The following is a 15,002-nucleotide window of genomic DNA, read 5'->3' on the forward strand; positions in this document are numbered from 1 at the left end:
TTTTTTTTTTTTTTTTTTTTGGTACCAGTGATTGAACTCCGGTCCTTGTGCTTATGAGGCAGGTGGTGGAACCACTGAACTAAATCCCTGGCCCCCTTGAGAGCTTTTAGACTGTTTCCCAGAAATAAATGAGGCCCAAAATCACACTAGTGCCAGCAGGATTTTTTGAGGCAGATAAACCCCAACAAAATCAATGAAAGCCTATGCTAATCTTAATTCTTAGTGCGTCACAGGAAAGGAACACAGAACACAGGCCTTGTCTTAAATTAGTCAAATGAGGTTCTCTGACTAATCTCACAAAAATAGTATATTGATATATTATGCAAAGCAGTTGACACCCATGTCTTATGACAAAGGTTAAAATGTGAGTGGTAAACCCTGAAGTGTTTTGAAAGTTGGCTACGATTGGAAAAGAGACATTTTATGGCTGCTGTACATGATATATGATACTGACCTATAATGGATCATCCAGTTAATCAGAGAAAGTGACTCAACCACCTTACATTCATTTTGGATGTGGAAAGAGAGTCAGAGAGAGAGAAATAGACGTTATATTGAACTACTTTAGATATCATTTCAGCCTGAGGAGACTGAGCTGTCCTGAACAACAGAGCTTCATACCCAAACAGACAAGGAGCCCCTTCCTGTGCCATTGGGCCCTACTTCCAGGGGAGGTACGGGCCACAAGGGGCTTATGAAAATCCCACCATCAAAGACGGCACCTCTGTTTTTACAGCCAGCAAGCTGCAAACTTTTTCTAGTGCCCTTTAGAAAATCAATGCTTCCTGGGCCCTACAAAGAATTACAGACACACTAAATCTCCGAACCACACCTACCTTGACTCCAATGAAAGACTTGCGGTGATAAAAGCAGCACAGAGCTGCTGAGAGGGTGTGGAAAACATTGCATTCCTTAGGCATCTTTCAGTCTTCAGTCCTAGGCACCACTCGCCTTCCTTGGCTTAGAAGAAAGGGGCATCGGACAGCAGAGCCTGGTCCCACAGCAGCTGGGCCGCTCCCGTTCACAACCAGCAGCTGAGGGAGTGAGTCGGCTCCTTCTCCCAGACCAGTCTGGGACTTTTCCCCTCCGCTAAAGCCAATACAATCTACTCGCTCGATTCTGGCAGGCTGGTGTCCAGCCTGCCATGCACACAGTGCCAGAAATTCTCATGTGACCGGACTTGCTTTCTGATGAAATTCTAACCCCTTTTAGAAGAGGCCTTGGGCTTTAGCTGTCCCTTAATTGGAAGGCCTGGTAGAAATCGTTACACCCCCACCCCCACCAGCCATCCCTTTCTCAGGGCTAAACTGCACCACGCAATCCACTTCTTGTAGCTTTGTCTTTTTGCTTGTCACCCTAGCACCTAGGGTTTTAAGGAAGCAGAGCAACTTGCATATATCAAAGACATTATAAGACAAGAGGCTCCTTTGAAAAGGCGGTGACCTAAAAGTGACCAGGGTGTAATTTTCCCCAGGGGGCAATCCTAGAAGTCCTAAGAAACCCAGGCCACATCCCCATTCCCATGCCTACCTCCCGAGCTGTTTATTTTTAATTATGATGTTTTTGGAAGTCAGCTTACAGCTGATAACGCTGGCACAGTCATCACTATTGGCAAAGAAATATTGCCTTTTGGTGTTTAATTAGCAAGTCTGTCAGCAAACACCCTGAGTGTCCTATGCTTTTCCCACTTACGCGTGCAGCCTGCTGGGAGGACCAGGACTACGTGTGCCCTCCTGACCCTACTGTTTGTCCTGCTAAGCACTTTAATTACCATCTTCATTCTAACTGCCTACTCTACCTAACCCACATCTGGCACACTAACCAAGCAGGCTTCCCAGACGTCCCTCTGGAGAGAGGCCTTTACCCCATCAGGAGTCTCAGATCACCTTTAGAGGAAAGTAACTGCTTTCCAGCTTTCATTCCATGTACAGTGGATTCTCAACTCTTCTGGTTGTTTCTTGTTTCATTTCATTTCATTTTAAAATCAAACCCAGCAGTTTGCCTGTGGCTCTTCTTTATCTCCCACCATTCAGGAACTAACTTTCATAAACAGAATGTGTCCTGAAGCTTCCTAAAACTTCATGCAGGCAGAAACTTGTAATGAGAAAAAAGCAGAATCTATTCAGAAAAGAACAACACCAGAGGAGGCATGAGAGGTATGAGAAATAGTCAATGGAATTACTGTCAAATCCTCAGGAGGCCTTGGCCTTCGGACTAGGTCAAGTCTGCCTATGAAGACAGGGAATTGTTTGTTCAGTGCCCAATGAATACTCCAGTGCTTGAACTGAGGGACTAGAGAGCCACAGGCCTCATACCCACTGACTGACTCAGCTGGAATACAGATATCCTAATAAAGATGGGCGTGGAGCTCTGAACGTCTGTGGCCATGGGAACAGCCAGGGGAGTGACTGCCTCTCAATTCCTTCAGCTGGCTACTTCCATCACTCCTCCTCTTTGGAGGATGGGTTTGCTGTCTCGGGAACTCTTGGGCCCTGTGAGGTCCACCTGAGAACCTAATGCAAGTGTTAGAGGTGGCAGCTTCAAATGGGTTTCTGAGCTGGATGAGGCTTTGGTGGTTGCCCAGGTGGCAGGTCACAGTGTCCTCCAAGGTCTGTGTACTGTACCTGTCAGAAGCATTTTCTGTTTGCCCTCATTTCTATCAGATGGGGCTCAAAGGCTAAGTCCTGACAGAGGGATGACTCATCACTCTGGCCAATGGCCACCAGGGAAGAGCCTGGCTATTACCTGCAAGTCCCTCTGGCAGGAAATTACAAGATCCTGTGAGCTAAAAATCCTAACAAAGGAGCTGGAAAAGCACTGTTCTAGGTCCAGGAAAAGACAAGGAAATAGCTTCTTAAATTCTGCACAGAAATTCAGTGGGATTAGCCAGCCAAGAGCCTCTGAATTCTGAAAAACCTTCCTCAGTTTAGAAATGTCTTTGCATATTGCAAATAACACAGGTGTATAAATTACATAGAATTATGTAATAAAGTCCTCCAGAGAAGAGCGAAAGCAAAACAAAAGACATTCAGGTCGCTGATACCTGAGGCTTTCCCTGTTTACCCTAAGACATGTCTCCAAAATGCCCAAAGAATTTGTTTCACAGGATTAATGAATATGCTAATCTTATTAGGTAACTTTCCTAAGCACATTTTATTTTTGTTCCACATCAAAAATAATTTCTGAAGTAACATTCAAAAGGTCTATTTTTTTTTCCAAAATGGCCAAGGAGACTAAAATAGTGTGTTATTGCAACTAAAGATGATAATTGCATGAATTTCCAAAGTGCCCTTCACTGACTTGTTATGCTTTTAAAAGTCTCTTATTCACAGTGATCAATTCCCTGACATTCTCCCCACAATGATTATTCTGTTCTAGTTTCAAAGAAACAGAGGACCAGAGTGGTGTGTCACTCTTCAGAGAACAAAGGACCAGCGACTCAGAACCTTAGATTTCAGAGCAGGGTAATGGATCACAGAGAACCACGGATAAAAGATTTTATAATTAAAGTGGTTATTCATGCAGCCACATGAATATGCTGTGACCAGCGTAAGGTACTCTGATTATTTGGGACACAGGATTTAGCAACAGTTTGGATTTGAGGTTTTCTAAACACCATGCCTTTCTGGAGGACAGAGGAGGCTGTCTCCTATGGAATCCCAGGGACTGATGAACTAGAGAGTAGACCTGAGGGCACAGAGTTCCTGGGATGCTCTCCAGTGCCCTCCCAGGGTACCTGAGAGGTTTGCTTCTTTGCACTAAGGGAAACAGCTATTAGGTGGTAAAGCCAGGGTTGAGAAGCCAGCCAGTTAGACCCGTGGAGGCAAACCCCATTATCTCAGGTCAAATGTTACCCCCTTCACACAACATCTGGAAAGAATATTAAGCAGGCCAAGGGAAGGTTTCCACACAAGCACTGTCCTCAACGCTGGTTTTTCCTGGGATAACTCTAATAAGAACCTGCCTTATTCAGTAACCATGGAAACAAGAGCTGACTGCCAGCCATATTCAACAGACACATGCTTTCTGTTGGCAGCAGCACTGGGCTCAGGGGAAGACAGAATGGGGAACCCTTTCTGAAGGAGTCCAGCCCCCATTAGATCAGGCTTGCAGGGTGGTAGATGCCTCTCTCCTAGCACAGAGGGGAAAGATACACCACAGTCACCTGCTTCTTATTGTTATGGCACCTGAGAAAGCAGGCTACCTGCAGCCCCATCCTTCCCCAACACCACCCAGGAATCAGGATATCAAGCCTTACACAGAGGCAGGCACTCTTGGCCACTGTCAAGCAGTCCCACAGACAATGACACTGCCATAGTCCGTGAGCTGGAGGGTCCTGGCTGAATGCTGCAAGGCCAAGGTCATCCCTGCCTTGGTGATGGCCTCAACATCAGTGCGGCAAACAGCAGGGCTACCGTGAGCAGAACAGAAGCCTCTCATGGCAGCCCTGCAGCTCTTCATACACTGAACTCAGATTCTCCTCTGTCTCCCTCACATTCTCTCTCAACAGATACTTCTCACACATGTACACATACACTCAACACTGTGGTTCTTCACATACTCTCAACTCAGATTCTCTCACACATATGCACTTTCAAGATTCCTCTCTCTCTCTCTCTCTCTCTCTCTCTCTCTCTCTCTGTCCCCACTGAGATTCTTCACACACATGCACAGACCAATTCTTTCTGGCTCTTTGTTCCCATTAAGCCCTCGCAATCTGGTTTTTGGTGAATAAAGTCATCTTTAATAAGGATCACTGTGAGTTGGAGACCAGCCTGGGCTACATAGTGAGTTCCAGGTCAGTCTCAACTACATAGTGAGACACTGTCTCAAAAACAAAAAAACAAAAAACAACAACAACAAAAAAGAAAATCAGCTCTGGTTCTCCTGGTGTCCGGGGAGAAGGGCAAGGTAATGAGGCCCTGCCTGGCTGGCAGCAATGTGATGTCACCATGCGGATCACCTATGTAGGCTCGGCTCCCTGAAGAGTCCTGTGGCAAGGGCCAGGAACTCCCGGGCTGGAAGAGCCAAGTTTATCAGCAACCTTTGTTTCCAAGGCTTCCTCAGATATCAGCTCTGTGTCAGCCAGATCCTGAACAAACAACACAGTACCTAACTTCACAGTCGCCTGAAAGTGAACCTATACAACCATTTTGATTTTCACTTTCGGTACAGTACTCAATAAATCATGGGAGACATTCCACACTTTCTTGTAAAATAGGCTTTGTGACTGTGCCCAATGAGTGATTGGCTGATGTAAGTGTTCTGAGCACATGTTAAGGTAGACTATGTGAAGCTATGATTTTCAGTAGGTTCAGAGTATTAAATGCATTTTCAATCTAGGATTTGTGTGTGTGTGTGTGTGTGTGTGTGTGTGTGTGTGTGTGTCCTGGAGATCAAACCCCAAGCTTCATGCATGCTAGGCACGTGCTCTACTGCTGAACTGTAATCCCCAGCCCTGACATTTTTAATCTATGATAGGTTATAGGAATGTCATCCCCTTACAGGTCAAGAGACATAGAGAAGGAGCTCATGGGCCTCTCAGACACACTGTCACAAAGAGCCACACGGCCTGAGGGAACAGAGCTGGGACCCCACTGAGGAGAAGAGGAGGACTTTGGGAAAGAGGCCGCCTCCTCCTCCAGCCGGATGGAGCTGCAGAAGCTGCCAAAGGCAGTTTGACACATTTTCCTATATGCAAATGCAATTTATTTCTGATCCAGGTGAGACTGCAGAGTGGACTTGGTGGACAGCAGGGCAAGCGGAACTGGCCTCATGAGCTCTTGGACCTTGCCGCAGACAAGATGTTCACATTCCCTGGTGAGCACAGGCAGTGACTGCATTTAGGAGTGTCCACTGCACACGTCTTGTCTGACAGTTTCCCCAGATTCCTCAAGGGGATGAAGAATATGGCTCCTAAATGGGCTCTGTCCGGAAGCAGTATCGATCTGCCCAGCACACACAGAGACTAAGTAAAGACTTCACAAAGTGATTTCGCTCTCCTGGGTCTCGTGTCCTTCCCCTCCCCCTACACATTTGTGTTTCGCCAAGTTGGTAGCTACTAAAACTGTATCACCAAATGACGTGAAGCAAAATTAGGTACACAACCCGATTTTGCTTTCTTACATTAACACATATAATTCTACCCCATATACTCCCCTCCATTATTACCAACGATTTCCTGGAATTACCTCAGAAACCCTATATTATAGAAGCTCAATTTTCCGGTTTTTAGCATTAAGGTAAAAAATAAAAGAAAACACGCAGGGCATAATCCCATCTTCTCAAACAGCAGATTCAAAACTCAATGAGCGTAAAGCCATGGACCACCTTTCCAGAGAAAAAGGCATAGAATAATGCAAGTCAGACTTTCAGGGGGTTCCTACATCCCCTGAAGCCCATCTGCACAGCCCTCGAAGTCTGACCCGTCCAGGATAAGGCAGCACACTTACTATGTGGGCACCATGCCCAGGGCAATCATTTATTTCTGTGTCATCTCAGCTCCTAGGGTTCCTCTGCTGCACACTTTGCGCTTTCCCTTCCTCCCACATCTGATAAGTGTGAGCTAAAACGCAGCTGATGGGCAGTGACCACAGGAGCTCCGCAGAGGCGCCTCCCGCGCAGAGCGCTGCAGAAATGGGCTGAGAAGCCAGGCCAGTCAGAGCAGCTGTGCTCTCTGCCATCTCCAATGCCATTTGTGCTCCCTCTCGTGAGCACCTGTGCGACATGGCATCTCCCAAAACTGCGCTGTGACACAGCTAGCCGCATGTCTCTACGGTGGCTACGGAATATACTCTAGAGGTAGGATGGTAGAGGGAGAATCAGAGTGGGTCCAGCTAGCCAGGGGACGTGGAGAAATTATTTATCCTCTCTCAGCCTCAGGTTGCTCCCCAAATTTACCAGGCTCTTGTTGGCATCGAGACAGAGATACACGGCAGGCACTCAGCGGACGCGAGCTTCCTGACCCTGGGAAGGAAGGGACAGTAAACCCCTTCTCCCGCATTGCATTGCTCCCACTGGTCTACAGAACCAGTATCCTCAGGGCGTAGTCACCCAGCCCCTGAACTGCTGACTCCGGCTGGTGAGGAGACTCCCAAATCTTTAAAACCAGGGATTGATGAGATGTTTAAGAGTTTGCAGCCTTAAAATAAGCCCTTAAAAGCTTGCATATTAAAATTACATGTCTGGTTTAATCACACTTGCTCAAGTGTACCAGACGACACTGCAGTGCCGAGTCTCTGTCATTGGAGGAGCCCTCGTGAAAGCACGCGGTATGTGTATCCACAGCACCTGCCCACATGGCCCGGGGGGCCGGGCTCCTCCTGTGCCCCTCCACATGGTTTGGGTCACACCCCTCCTTTCCTACTGCCTCTGGCTACAGAACTAGACATCCTGCTGGATGCCCCTCACCCTCCAGGCTAGAAAGTTCTCGTCCTGGGAACAGATATTCTTCTGGTGCTTGACTCACATGCCAGACTCCACACTTCACCAGCCATATTACTGGGTTTCTGATTCCAACTATTTCTAGAACAGAGCTAGAGCCATGTCTGGCACACTATCACGGACACGGCCTTCTTTACACTGTCTGTGCCCCTTAGCCCTGCCTTCTGGCCTTTCCTCAAGCCCCTAATGTTAGCAATCCACCAGCATTACAGGGCATTCTGCCACAGCTGCCAACTCACCTCCACCTAGGAAGGCTGTCAAGCGTCTGAGCGGAGCCACCAGCTCACAAGGAAGGCAGGGAAGGCTGACTGGCCGGGCCAAGGGTGGGGTGAGCACAAGTGGACAAACGTAGTCAGGGCTGATCTACCCACACTAACCTTCACAGGAAGGCTAATTAATCCCTTCTCTCTGTTGTTAAGCACATTCTAACAAACTGAACTAACTATTCCATATAAAATACCCTTTTTTCATGGTCCAAAGTTGATCATGGGCATTGTCACCTGATCGACATACCAGCTAATTCTCCATCCTGCAAAAACAACTACAAGAATCAGTTAAGACTATGAGTTCCTAACTTGAGGGAGGAGTGGGACTTCTATGAACCCCTAGTAATCACGTACAACCTGTTGCAGGAATATTTGTTCAACGAGGAGAGGGGTCACTACTTGTACTTGATACTCCCAGAAAGACTTTCAGTGCCACTGAAAGGGAAATGAGAAAAATACCCTGGTGGTCATGAATGTGACTGGGAATATATATGACTCTGAGCTGGTTACCCTGGACACAACTGGACATGGCAGGGCTGTGCTTGGTAGAGCAGGCGACAGGCAGCCTTGAGGAAGTGAGTGACATGGCTCCTGACAGCTGTGGAGCAGCTTTAACCCCTCTCTCAGCTGATGGTCTACATGGAACAGTAAACCCAGAGTATCTACAAGTTTGACTCTTAGCAACCCTCTGCAATCAGACTTTGGGGACGTATTCAGGAAGACTAGCAGGGACAGGTGTCTTTCTACCTCACCTCCTATGTGCAAAGTCCCCATTTCTAGAGAGAATCTTACCATAGTGTCCCATTTAATACTCACACTAGGAGACTGGGCATTACCAACTCCATTCTACACATGCCAGACAATTCTCAAAGTTAATAATTAAAAGAACAGTGAATAAAAACAACTTGGCTTTATCTGATGTGATAATAGAAGCATGGGTCGCACCTGGTTGCCAGGAGTGCCTTATCTTGCGCAAATCTGAAAAGCAGACTTTGTTCCAACCAAATGAGATATTCTTGGCAACAGGCAGCTGGGCTGATCTGCAGTAGCCCAAGTCAGAGATGCAATAGCTCATAACAGACAGGGAAGGACGGGGCACATACAGATAGACACTGATGTCAGAATCTGAGAAGAGGAGGCAGCAAAAACTCAGTCCACAGGTGCTGTAAAGGGGGTTAAGGCACCACCTTTGTCATACGTGGAGATACACTTTACAGGAAAAGGCTGACTCGAAGAGTTCTGTGCATAGAAAAGACCAGATTGATCACCAGCCAGTTCCTTCACTTCCCAGACCGCTGCTAAGTGGAAGTAATATCCATTAGATTAACATCTGCTTTTTGCTTCCAAAGGTAGGGGATAACAGTTTCCTTCTGCCAGTGGTTCAAAAACAATATACCCTTGGCCTTCAATGTGTAACTCCCATTTGGAGAGTAGGGCTGGGTGGCAGAAGCGAGAGATGCTAGGGCCAGCAGCAGTAAATGACTTGAATAATTCTCTAGAAATGCCAGAGTTCAGGGTTGGGCCACTTATGATACTGGATGTGGGAATCTTTTCAAGGCCAGACTATAGATCACAGGACTCCAAGAGTCCCCCACCTGTGGTTCCTCTTTAACAGTGGTGGATCTGAAAAACTGTAAGGCAATAGGTATCCAGTGCATAAATAAACCAGGAGGGAGCCTAGGGAAAGTGAGGCATAGGACATGGAAAGATAAAACAAAGCGAAACAAACCAAAGCAAAAAGTATTTCTGTGAAACCTAGCATCCACGTGCCAACATTGTGCACATGCACACACACACGCACACACATGGAGTAGATAAGGATAATTAGAAGAAAATAGAGATTCTGAAAGTTCTAGAGGAAATGGTATTAATAAGATATGATGATGTATTTAAAAGCTTTGTAATGAACCTGTGAGTCCACCAGAATACCACTAAATGGTCTAGGAGTGAATAAGAGACCAACCCAAGAAGAGTTTCTTTGGGATTTTCAAACTAGAAGTGAGGGAAAGAATCTCTTTGCCCTTGGCCCAAAAGCTTTAAGACTATCAGTGTAGAGTAACCTAGACTATGTGTCCCAAGCACGGAGGAGCTAATCTGACAGCATGAAACCAACATGTAGAGAAAAGCGGATGCAAGAGAGCAAGGTGTTTTTCTTTTGATAAGGAGTCACTGACCCAGGCTACTCCACTCCTACCATTCCCAGGGGTAGGTTCCCTACCTTACATCATCAGTTTGATGCTCAGTTTGACTCTATAGGCTCTTCTTGTCACAGTAAGATTAAAACTCAAGAACGAGATGTAACACAGTATGCTGGGCTCTGCTGGACTTTGTGTATATGACATCTATAGCTGGGAATTTCTAAAAACAAACCAATGCTACATGAAACATGTACATCACATGTCCATTCATAATAAAGTTGTACCCTTCATGTGTCAGCAAATTAATGGTATTTCCTAGCCTACTCCAGGGACTTCCGTGAAAGAACTAAATGTCCTGAGTTTTCCAGGATAAAGAAGGCACGAATTTGCTTCTAGGAAAAAGAAGAGGGCTTTCTGGAACCGGAATGTCCTGTGTCACTGGGTGTGGCTGTGAGCTTTGCTCCCACAGCCAGCAGCCGTACGGGCAGGGAAAGCTACTAACCAGGCAACAACACAACCCTGAGCTCCCAGGGGATGCTTTCAAAAGGCTAGTCTGTTGGTTAGAAAACCACAGGCCCTTGCTTAGAGGCACTAGCTGAGAAAGTCCCTTAATGAGGCCAGGCGGCCTATACTGGTAAGATCATCAGGAGGGCAACACAAAGGACAAGAAATTTATGTCATCCCCCAAATTCAACCACACATTCCCTATATTTTCTCTTAGACAAGGCAGAAGGAGCCGAAAGGAGCTTAGGAACCTGGTTCTCAGGCTGTGTGGCCCAGAAGAGTTTTCCTTTTCCTTTTGCAATTACTGTATTCACCCACTGAAGAGCTTCAGCTCCATTCCTCCTTTCATGCCTGGCTACTGAATCATTCATTAAAATGACTGCTGTCCCTGCCTTGGAAATCCTGTCTTATCCACAGTCACCACCACAATGTCCAGCACAAGGCCTGGTACATAGAGATGGAGATGGCACGGAGATTCTCAGTCTGGAACATGGCATGCATGTTGCTCAAGACTGCTTTCTCTTGAAGACATTGATGTAGGAAAAGACTTTACAAGCAAAACCTTAGTCGTCCATGAATTAGCACAAAGAATCAACAACTGGGATCTCATCTTATTAAAAAGCTTCTGCACAACAAAAGAAACCACCAACAGAGCGAAGAGACAACCCACAGTGTGAGAAAATTTTTTTTTACGAGCTGTTCCTCAAACAAAGGTCTACTATCTAGAATATATGAAGAACTTAAAAAAATCAGACCTCCCAAATTTAAAGACACAATCCAAAAGTGGGCTTCAGAAATGAACAGACATTTCTCAGATGAAGAAGTAGAAACAGCAAATAAACATGAAAAAATGTTCAACTTCACTGGTCATTCAAGAGGTGCAAACAAAAACAATGCTCAGATTCTACCTTACTCCATGGAGAATGGCTGCCGTCAAGAAAGGAGATAGAAGATCAGTAACATGCTGCTGGAGCTGTGGGCAAAAATGAACCCTTCTCTACTGGTGGTGGGAGTGCAGATTGGTGCAACTACTGTGGAAATTAGGGTAGAGATTCCTAAAAAACTAGGATTACAGGTCCCATTTGACCCAGCTTTTCCCCTCCTGGATATCTTCCTAAAAGAATTAAAAGCAACATACCACAGGATATATGTGCACCCGTGTTTACAGCAGCACAGTTTGTAAGAGCTAAATCTTGGGAACAGCCCAAATGTCCATCAACTGATGAGTGGAAAAAGAAGGTGTGGGTTTTTTATACTATGGAGTAGTACTGAGCCATAAAGAATGAGAAGCTAGAGACATTTCTCGCTAAATGGATGCGCACCGAGGCCGTACTCTTAAGGGAAACAAATAGGACACGTGTGTGTAAATACCGAATAGTTTCTCTGGTGTGAGAAAGTGAAAGTGTAAATGAGGCCCAAAATGTACACCAGATAATGGGAAAGAGGAAGAAAATGTCCAAAGAGGAAGGGGACGTGGGGAGAGGGGGTGGGGGAAAGGAAAGAAGGGAAAGAAAAAATCCGAGAAAAGGAAACAACAGAAGCAAAGCTTTTGTTAATGGGGGTGGGGTGGAGAAACCAGAACCAAGATAGAAGATGGAAAGGCACAAATTCTCAGTGATGAGTGTGAACATACCGTATACCTAAAATGTACTAATACGCTTAATGAATTAGAAAAAGAGTATTATTCAGTACTTTCAAAAGCAATGAACTACTGATTAGTGCTACAACATGGATTACCCTCAGAAACATTAAGCAAAATGCAATAAGCCAGATACAAAAATCTGCAGGTTGTGCGATTCCATTTAGATAAAATTTCTAAAAAAGGCAAATCTGAAGATTTCTAGAAAAGACAAATCTAAAAGGAGATAGAAGATCAGCAGCTGCCTGGGGCTGGGAGCAAGGAGTGACTGTAAATGCAGGGAAAGAAACTTTCTGGTGAGATGAAAATGTTCTAAAATTGGATTGGAGGAATAATTCCAGAACTCTGTATAGTCCGCCTCCCTCAAAAAAAATCACTAAATAAGGGCCAGGCATTTAGATCAGTGGTGCCTCACAAGCACAAGGTCCCGAGTTCAATCCCCGGTACAAACAAACAAACAAAACAAAAAATCAAAACCCACTGCTACAAAAATCACTAAATAATACAGTTATAATGGACGAATCGTAAGGTGTGTAAATTATACCTCAACAATGATATTTAAAATAACCAGCTCTCCAAAATGGTAATTAAATGATATATGAGTCAATGAATCAATCAATTAAAAATATTTCAAAGTATTTAGGAAAAAAAATAAAGACTTTTCTCGGTACTAAGGAATTGAACCCAGGGCCTCTGCACTGAACTATAAAAACCCCATCCTTTAAAATAAAATTGCTTTTATTTTGAGACAAGGTCTTACTTACCAAGTCTCTAACTTGTCAAGTGCATTCAAACTTGTGATTGTCCTGCCTCACACTCCCAGATTACAGGTGTGCACCGCTATGCCAAAGTGAGACATAGTTCTTACTCATCATTAAGGCAAATACAGCCCTCTCAGACAGTGACAGAGTATTTCAGGGGGCATTTGCTCCCTCATAGCTAAGAACCACACAGGAAAAGACATGGTAACGCTCTCCCATCATCCGAGGATCCTGGGAGGCTGAGGCAGGATGATTTTGAATTCAAACTCAGCCTGAGCAATTTAGCAACTTGTCCAGACCTTGCCTCAAAAAATGCAATGTGGCTGGGGATGTAGCTCAGTTTGAAGGCTGTAGGTTCAATGCCTAGTAGTGAACAAAAGAACAGGAGGAGAAAGGAAGAAGAAAAGGAGGAAGAAGAGGAAGAAGAGGAGGAGGAGAAGGAGGAGGAGGAGGAGGAGGACGAGGACGAGGACGAGGACGAGGACGAGGAGGACGAGGAGGAGGAGAATCACACAGGCATGAGAGGTGTCATACCCGCTGAGTTTTGCTCCTCCTGGGTGAATTAGCACTGCCATACCCTGGCTGGATTAAGATGGGCACGTACTTCGACTGAGTCACCTCCCCCCGCCATCTCAGCATGTGAACAACTGGGATCCCGAACCGGGAGAGGCTCCCAGGATGCTGTGCTCTGTTCAGGTAATGCTGACACCAGGAGATAAAAGGACCTGATGCTGCTCTATCCTGACACTGCACAGGGAGACGGGAGGAGCCTGGGCAGAAAGGACTCGGGTGCAGCACACAGACCTCTTCCTGAAGCAACCACCCGGGCCTGGGAAAAATAGGCCTCCAACTGGAGACTGGCAGTCACAGGAAGTAGTCCATCAGCTCCATCATTTCTTCTGCACAGAAGGCTCTTTTGAGAGTGTGAATAGGGGCTTTATGGAGTGAGTTCTCCTCCACAGGCTAATAAATATGTGAAATGGCCTCTCAGACCAGGTTCCTGCAGCCTGGACACTGAGGTCATTCAAGAAACAATTAGATGCCATCTGGAGAGAGCTGGGACTTGAAAGGAAATTGCCTCCAAGGGCCAAGCAGCATGTTCTCATGCCCAGGGTCTGACACATCCTTATCTCCATTCACATAAAGGACGGGATGGAGCTCAGCCAGCTAATCCACTCTGGGGCACAGAATGCGCAAATCCTGCAGCAGTGAAGGAAGGCGTAAGGATGAGGAGAGCTCGTTTCCACCCCGCCCCCAGTACATTTACCCCAAATGAATTCATCCGTGACTGCACTTCCGCATCCGAGCTCCGCATCTTTGCCATAAATCAAGCCCTGCCCCACCAAGCTGTGGCTTTTCCTAAAAAGCAATTAGGGCAGAACAGTAACTGCTTCTGGCCCAGCACTTTACAGTATGTAATGAGCAACAACTCCGTTACATTAAAGTTAGTCTACTGAGGTCTTACAGTCCAGTCCGTCTGAAGGAACAGGCCCGCAATTGAGAACCCTTACTTCTAGGATAGATTCTCAACTTTTTTGTTGTTGTTGTTTTGGGCTATTTTTGGTACCTGGGATCGAACTCGGGACCTTGTGCTTGCAAGGCAGGCGGCGGAACCACTGAGCTAAATCCCCGGCCCCTAGATTTTCAATATTTATCTTATTTTCAAATAATATTTTAATGTCTTTTCTGTACTAATTATCAAGATCTTTAGTGGGTATTCAACCGCTGGGTAAGCCAGGCTTAAAAAAATACTTAGCAAGAGAAAAAAAATACGGGTTTAAGCAGTAGGAGTTCTTTGTGTTTGAAGTATTTCTGCAGCTTTTAGGCTCATAATTAAGTGGCAGCCCACTGGTGCTCAGTGTGGTCGGCAGGCCTGGAGGGGTCATTCAGGGAGTCCAAGAGACCCAATTTTGTTTTCATAGTAATATTGAGCCCCTTTTTGCCCATGACTCTGGATTGACATTTATACAGAGAGTACAAAATCCACAATGGGCAAAAACGCCACTGCCTTAGCGGAGGGCAAGGCAGAGACACCCCATGGTCTTAGCAGACACTGCATGCTGACTGCCACGGCCACAGGGCACACAGGTCCCAGGTGGCTGCGGTGCTCTGTGTGAGGAAGGCAGCATGCAGGAGTGTACAGGCCACACACCCGGGGCAGCGGCTGCCCCAAGGAAAGTGATGTGTGATTGCCTCATGAGCTGAGCTACTGCTCTCTCGTGGAAAACCATTTTGACTTCAAAGAATGTCT

At 46.0% G+C, this 15,002-nt stretch overlaps 1 protein-coding gene across 4 annotated transcripts in view; it reads right to left on the reverse strand.

Annotated features, from left to right (window-relative positions):
• The window catches only part of Bcar3 (BCAR3 adaptor protein, NSP family member), a 120,616-nt gene that overhangs the window by 50,272 nt on the left and 55,342 nt on the right, over positions 1 to 15,002 (reverse strand). Inside the window, exon 1 of one of the 4 annotated variants that reach the window (XM_010625737.3) lies at positions 837 to 1,255. The exons of 2 other annotated variants lie outside the window; for them this stretch is intronic. In XM_010625737.3, the coding sequence (XP_010624039.1) occupies positions 837 to 920 (84 nt within the window). In that variant the 5' untranslated portion in view covers positions 921 to 1,255. Of the gene's footprint in view, positions 1 to 836; positions 1,256 to 15,002 lie in introns of those variants that run through there. One more of the 4 variants, XM_010625746.3, reaches the window with a different exon arrangement.

This window comes from Fukomys damarensis, unplaced genomic scaffold (assembly GCF_012274545.1).
Source record: "Fukomys damarensis isolate Sample0158 unplaced genomic scaffold, DMR_v1.0_HiC HiC_scaffold_33, whole genome shotgun sequence".
Lineage (NCBI taxonomy): Eukaryota > Metazoa > Chordata > Mammalia > Rodentia > Bathyergidae > Fukomys > Fukomys damarensis.